Raw genomic sequence first — 6,193 nt, 5'->3', positions numbered from 1 at the left:
GGTTCAATTATAAAGATCAAATTAACATGATAACAATGGTAATTGCTCTTTTCATGACGAAACAAATGTCACAAGAAGGAGGTAAACATTGCACATAGTTATTAGAACAGTTCCCGGGGAAAACAGAGGCAGAACTGAAGAGACTGAATCAATAGAGACTGGCCCTCTAGTTTTAACCAACCAAACGTCGGGCTCATATCCCTCTAATCATTGCCTCCCTTCATTGGCTACCAGTAAATTTGAGGATTGATTTTAAGATTCTTATATTAACATTTAAATCTCAGCCTCTATTTATACTCCAAGCTGTAATCTAAGATCTTCCAACACTTGATAGCAGTTCCTAAGTGAAGGCTTGCAGCTAAAGGTGACCGCACTTTTGCCATCTGGGCCCCGAGGCTCTGGAATAATCTGCCTGAGGAGTATTAGACTAGCCACTACTTTACCTGTTTGAAAACAGTGCTGAAAAATGGTAAAGCTATTTAATATCAGCTTTTCAACTGGTTTTAACAGACGTTTCAACTGGTTTAACAGAATTTTTTTATCTTCCTTATTTTTGTTTAGTCTTGTTTTGTTCTGTGTTGTTTTATTCCCATACATCTTGTCAAGCACTTTGTAACCGTGATTAAATTAAGTTTTATTGTTATTCTTTAGGACAATTGTGGTGTAAATCTATGTTGTTATTGCACATTTACTATAGAGCAGTAACCACCGGACGCAAAAGGGGAAATCCAGATGTGTGTTGGTGTATTTAAGGCCTTATATCAATACTGTGCGCATGATTTTATCTGAGCTATATAATGGAAATAATGACAGTCAGAGCATAAAATAACATTTCTTATAACTAACATTTCTGATTAACAACTAACTACTCACTCTCGCATACCCACTCAAACCCCCTTTTTTTTTTAAATCATGCATTTTCTTAAAAAACGTGAGGAGATGATATCTCTTTTGAGTAACATGAGGTAATGGAGATAGGTTCAGCACGCGCTGTGGTTTGTCCAGATAAGAGACAGATATCCCAACCTACATGAAATCTAAATTCTACTGGACTCGTAAAGCATGGGGTCATGATCACATTAAAAGTCAGTAATGTATATAAACTCCTAACTTTACAAACACAGTTGGTTTACTTGTTTGCAATTAGAAACATTTTAATTTTAGGGTTGAATTCCCTATTTGTTCTGAGTACCCCTGTAGTCAGTGTACATGTTTAGGTTTAACATGAGTTCTCACAGCCACTTCAACCACTGCTCTTTGCAAAGGCCACCTATCATGCAGTCAACCGCAACTGAGGTTTTATGCAGAGTCTCACAGGAAACCCCACACATAGAGAAATTAAGACTCTAATATGTAAGAGGTCAGAATGCCTCTCCTATCCATCTCCTGTCTGCCACTAAAAAAGCCAAAGAGGGGATCATTAATTCACTTTTCCTTTCTCTAAAACTCTCATCAGACTAACGGTGATTTCTTCATGACAGCTCTGAACTGCAGTTCCCTCTACACATCATGCATTTGTTGAGAATGTTGAAAGAGGAAAAAGGTCTGATGAGAGCGGTTAGAGAGAGAGATGAAACTGGGAGCTACGTCACAGCAGGAAGCGTGTCACCCGCTGTCATCTGAGAGGGCGGGGGGGGGGGAGTTAAGCAAGATAGGAAGCTTATTTGAGGAGAAGTAAGTACATCAAGCCATTCGGGGGAAAACTGGCTCATCTTATTTCTTCCACAGACACAGACAGGAGCAGTATCAACAGCTGCCTCCTCTCTGTCCGACTGAACCATTACACAGAGTCATTGAGGAGAAGATGTTTCTTCAGTTTAATTTGCCTCAGTGATCACAAGAAGGGATTTTATTGCCGACCAACTTGTGAATTATGACTGAATGATGATATTTCTCTGGACAACAAAAATGGATATGAGCTGCAAGTCTCTAATTCTTCTTTTCCTTGTCATCTGCATGAACTCTCTGTCAGGTAATTAACAACACTGCATTTTTTTCGAAATGTTTTATTTGACAAATTAAACCACCTTTTGTTTTTTTAAAATGTTTATCCTGACATTAATTTTCATTTATCACTATTGAATTGTTACATAAATCTATTTATGTGAAACACTGTGGGTCAATTGAGGCGTCAGAAGAGGGGGAAACATCTTCTTTTATAGTAATGTTCCTGTTCCACTCTGGGTAAGGATTCCCGGAGTTGATATTAGAAGAACTCTGTTCCCTTTTGCAAAACACCCACAGTGTCATAGTGATACGAAATCCCATCACCGAGTTTTTTCATAACCCACACTTCCTTTTCTCCACTGGACCACATACCTCGCAAAGCATTTACCTAAAAAAAACCTTTTCAGCATGTTTAGAAAATGGTCTTTGGTTCTGTAGAAAACTTTTAAAATTCAAGCAGCAATTTAACTCTACTTAATTTGGAGAAATGTAAATAGTTATTGATGTAAATCATGTTTCCCCTCTTTTTTTCAGTGGCAGGACTGGACGTCCCTCTGCCTGATGACCTGATGGTGAACATTTCGGATGGGGAGGTACTAATATATTGGAAACGTCCTGCGGACGCCCCCTTGAACTCCAAGTACAATGTACAGATGAGAACGTAAGTTTAACTTTCGAAATATCAGAAGCAACAGCTTTACTTAAGAGTTACCATGTTCTGTTCACCAACTTCCTGTTTTTTTGCAATTCACATTTCCCAGTGTTCTCTGTTTTATTTCTGTCCCAATGATCTAAATGTGTTTTCCTCTAAACCTTTGCCAACTATAATTATTTTCTCAGGAGAAATATTTAATGTTGATTCTGACTTTTACTTAAAGCTATATTCTATTTCGCATTGTGTCGCCCAATGACTCGGCTCCTTCCAGTTGTTAACTGCTGTGTTTTCTACCCACAGGTCCAATGGTAACTGGACCGAGGTGCAAAGCTGTACTGGGATCACAAACTGCTACTGTGACCTGAGCAGCCTTATATATGACTATAACGCTATGTACAGGGTCAAAGTTCAGCTGGTCGCAGGAGACGACACATCTCGGTGGACAGCAGTAAAGAGAGTTCGCCTTTTTGAAAGTAAGCATGTTGTTACTTTGGTATGATCGGTCAGTGCGGCTTTGTTTGAATGTTCTACTTTGGATGGTCACACTAAAAAAAATGTTTTTCTTACCTTTCCTTCCTCTGTTCTTACAGGTGAACTGCAGCCGCCCTCCTTCACTTTGCTGGCTACTTCCAGCACTCTGTCAGTTAAGGTTCATCAGAAACTCATTCTGAGAAAGCTCTTTTCTTATGGGCTCACCTACACCATCTACCTGGAGGAGACGGAGCAAGATAAGGTGGGCGTTAAATAAGGTTTAGAAATAAAGTAAGACAGCAGCAACGCTATCCAATAACCCAGTCAGTAAAAAATTCGACAAACAAGATTGGGATTAATTGAAACACTCTTAATCTGTCAGGGATTTCAAAACACTGACAAACACACTAGAAAACAGTTGTGCAAAATATTTGTTAAGCGGAAAATAAACTAGTTAAACTCAGTTTGTATATGAATATTGTATAATTTAAATAATCTTTAAAACACATTAACAATATTTTGAAATTTAATGTCAATCTAATCTTCTTGAATCAACTTCTCAGGCGCACCCCTTTCAGGTTCAGTGTTTGACCCGCATGGCATTTTGATTTCTACCCTGCAGATTACCATAGCATACCTGAGAGATGATGATCTTGATGGGATGGAGCAGAAGACCACGACTTTCGATTCTCTCCACTGGGGAAAAATGTACTGTGTCAGCATAAAGGTGGAGGGTATCGGAGCCCGCTCTGTGAGTGATGTGTCTCCTAAACAGTGTCTGCTGCTACCGGAGAGAGGTAAGAAAATTATTACAGTGACGGCACACAACAACACACAGCGGCATGGAATACAATTTAGTTCAAGTTGATTTATTTAGTTTAAAAGAATGTAGTCGAAGACCTAAAAATCGAATGACTGTAAAGACAAAGAACGTCAATGGCAAATAGTTGTATGTGGCAACAATACAGACATGCTAGTGTATTACTGTAATTACAGCAGGCCTACCTATGGATATACTGTATACATGTATATAGTGTATACTACACTGTTCTGCCACATGCTGTACATTGTATAGGCTGGACACACAAATGCACATTTTGTAGCCTTAATTAAAATAGTACGACATTTATGTAAAAGACAAGAAACCTATTCACTTTCTTGTTGAGATGAGAAGATCTACTCCAATCCTGTGTCACTCTTGTCTTCTATTGCTCTGTATAAATCCACAGTCATACATGCTAAAATATTTTCTGTTATGCTCCTTCCAGAGTGGTACATCATTGCTGTATCATCTCTGTCTATTCTGGGTGTGCTGTTAATCGTCATTGTCATTGCGACCATCGTCCTGTGTTACGTGAAACTCCCAGGGAAAACACCTGCTGCGTTGGTAAGTGGATAAAATGCCAGACAATGTTCGGTCAACTAGGAAAATAATTATCAATTCTCAAAGACCACCTTTGCATCACATTCTTAATTACAGCTTCATGACATAGCTCATAAAGGTCATAGCTAAATCTGATCATGCAAATGACAATTAATCAATCGATGACTAATATTGAATCTTCCCTTGACCAGAAATCCCCTGAAAGTTACTGGCTTCCCCTCGCAGTTGAAGAGGGCGCCGTGGAGGTTGTCACCGACAGAGGATGGTTCCTATCCAGTTACGGAACAGAAGTGAAAACCGACATATATCACCTGGAGACCCATATCGCAATGACGGAGGACAATGAAAAGGAGGAGGACAGGAGGACAAGCGGGGAGTCAAACTCTGCCACAAGCAACGGAGGATCTCCCCTAACGAGACAAGACGACAGCGGCTGCGGCAGCTGGGGAGGAACAGAGAGCTCCACCGGCAGTCAGACAGATTACTCCCTGCAGGACGAGAGGAGCGATGCTGACAAAGTTCGTAAAAGGGAGGATAGCGGAGTGGGGCTGGGCTGCCAGCTGGACTCTTCATCAGTGGAACTGGATGGACCGGACATCAGGCCCCTAAAGGAGTCCGTCCCTGTGGGTAGCTACCGCACACAGAGCCCCCCTGCTGTGCATACGTGTGTTAGTGATGATGAGGAGGCGTTTAAACAGATTCTTCCAGATACAGTTTTGGCCGAAGTGGTCACAGGTTACAGAGCTGGCCCTCAGGCGTGTATCTGTTCGGGAGCAGGTCAGTGCACTTGGTGCCATAAGCAGGGTCATAACGGAGCTGAGGTCATCAAACAATACAGATCAACCTGTATAGAGAATGTGCCACTGAGCAGCAAGTGTGATTTTGTGGACTCTTACAAAGCGGGTCTTACATTTTCTAGTTATTCTCAAAAATCGCAAATGGACACGGTCATGATGGACGATTTAAAAAACATGTTTAAACAACTTGGGGACACTTTCCCTCTGCTATCGACTTTACCCCCACTTGTAGAGGGAGGACATGACTTCAATATGAACAGTGTGTGCCTCTCCCTCAATGACGTACAGCTGACAACTGACTGATACTGTGAAGCAACAACGCTATATATAAAACAACGTATCATGGACCTGTACACTCCCTCGTCCCGACATGAAACACTCTGAGTCATGAAATGGTGGCATCTGTTAGTTCTGGGGAGTATGTTGGAGTATTTTCTTGACTTCCAAATCTCAAGTGTGGGAGGAAACGAAGCACTTGTTGCTCATATAGGAAGGAAATAAGAACCAGACAGCTGCTGGCTGATATCTGTTTGAGTCTCGTGAGCTTATACAGATGGAGCCTGAACTTCATGCAGCCGTTTCCCACTGGGTATACACACAGCTGACTAGAAGGCAGCAAGCCGGAAGTGAAACTGGCGTGGGGAGTAATGTGGAGGAACGGTTAAACAGTTACGTGCTTTCGGACATTTTGCTTTTACATCTCTGACAACATGAAATCATCTTTAAAGTTTCGGTCACATTTCCACTGTTTTTGTGTACTGGTTTCTAGAGAAGCACTGAATTAAGCACCACACATTTCTTGTCATTTTCTATAATGAGCAGGATGTTTTTTTACAGATTGTTTTGCATTTTTTTCCGACAAAGCAAGTGACTTTTATGTGACATACTGCAGACCTGTCTTTAAGCTACTTCCATTTATTTATTTGATGTTATTTAAAA

At 40.7% G+C, this 6,193-nt stretch overlaps 1 protein-coding gene across 2 annotated transcripts; it reads left to right on the top strand.

Moving 5' to 3' along the window:
* Positions 1–313: 313 nt before the first annotated feature.
* Positions 314–6,193, top strand: il10ra (interleukin 10 receptor, alpha). 2 transcript variants are annotated; one of them, XM_061073382.1, is made up of 8 exons: positions 314–364; positions 1,735–1,972; positions 2,482–2,608; positions 2,903–3,075; positions 3,193–3,335; positions 3,696–3,870; positions 4,342–4,460; positions 4,649–6,193. In XM_061073382.1, the coding sequence occupies exons 2-8, from the start codon at positions 1,882–1,884 to the stop codon at positions 5,555–5,557; spliced, it is 1,737 nt and encodes a 578-aa protein (XP_060929365.1). In that variant the 5' UTR covers positions 314–364; positions 1,735–1,881; the 3' UTR covers positions 5,558–6,193. The 2 variants fall into 2 exon arrangements, with proteins under 2 accessions (XP_060929365.1, XP_060929363.1); XM_061073380.1 differs by lacking the exon at positions 314–364 and having other exon boundaries at positions 1,708–1,972.

Source organism: Limanda limanda, chromosome 6 (assembly GCF_963576545.1).
Source record: "Limanda limanda chromosome 6, fLimLim1.1, whole genome shotgun sequence".
Lineage (NCBI taxonomy): Eukaryota > Metazoa > Chordata > Actinopteri > Pleuronectiformes > Pleuronectidae > Limanda > Limanda limanda.
This window is presented reverse-complemented; position numbering and strand designations above follow the sequence as displayed.

Excerpts from the sequence above, each read along its gene's own strand:
- il10ra (XM_061073382.1), top strand. The coding sequence starts at position 1,882 with ATGATGATATTTCTCTGGACAACAAAAATGGATATGAGCTGCAAGTCT. Across the intron at positions 3,076-3,192 it reads GAGAGTTCGCCTTTTTGAAA|GTGAACTGCAGCCGCCCTCC; the intron begins GTAAGCATGTTG and ends CTGTTCTTACAG. Across the intron at positions 3,871-4,341 it reads TCTGCTGCTACCGGAGAGAG|AGTGGTACATCATTGCTGTA; the intron begins GTAAGAAAATTA and ends TGCTCCTTCCAG.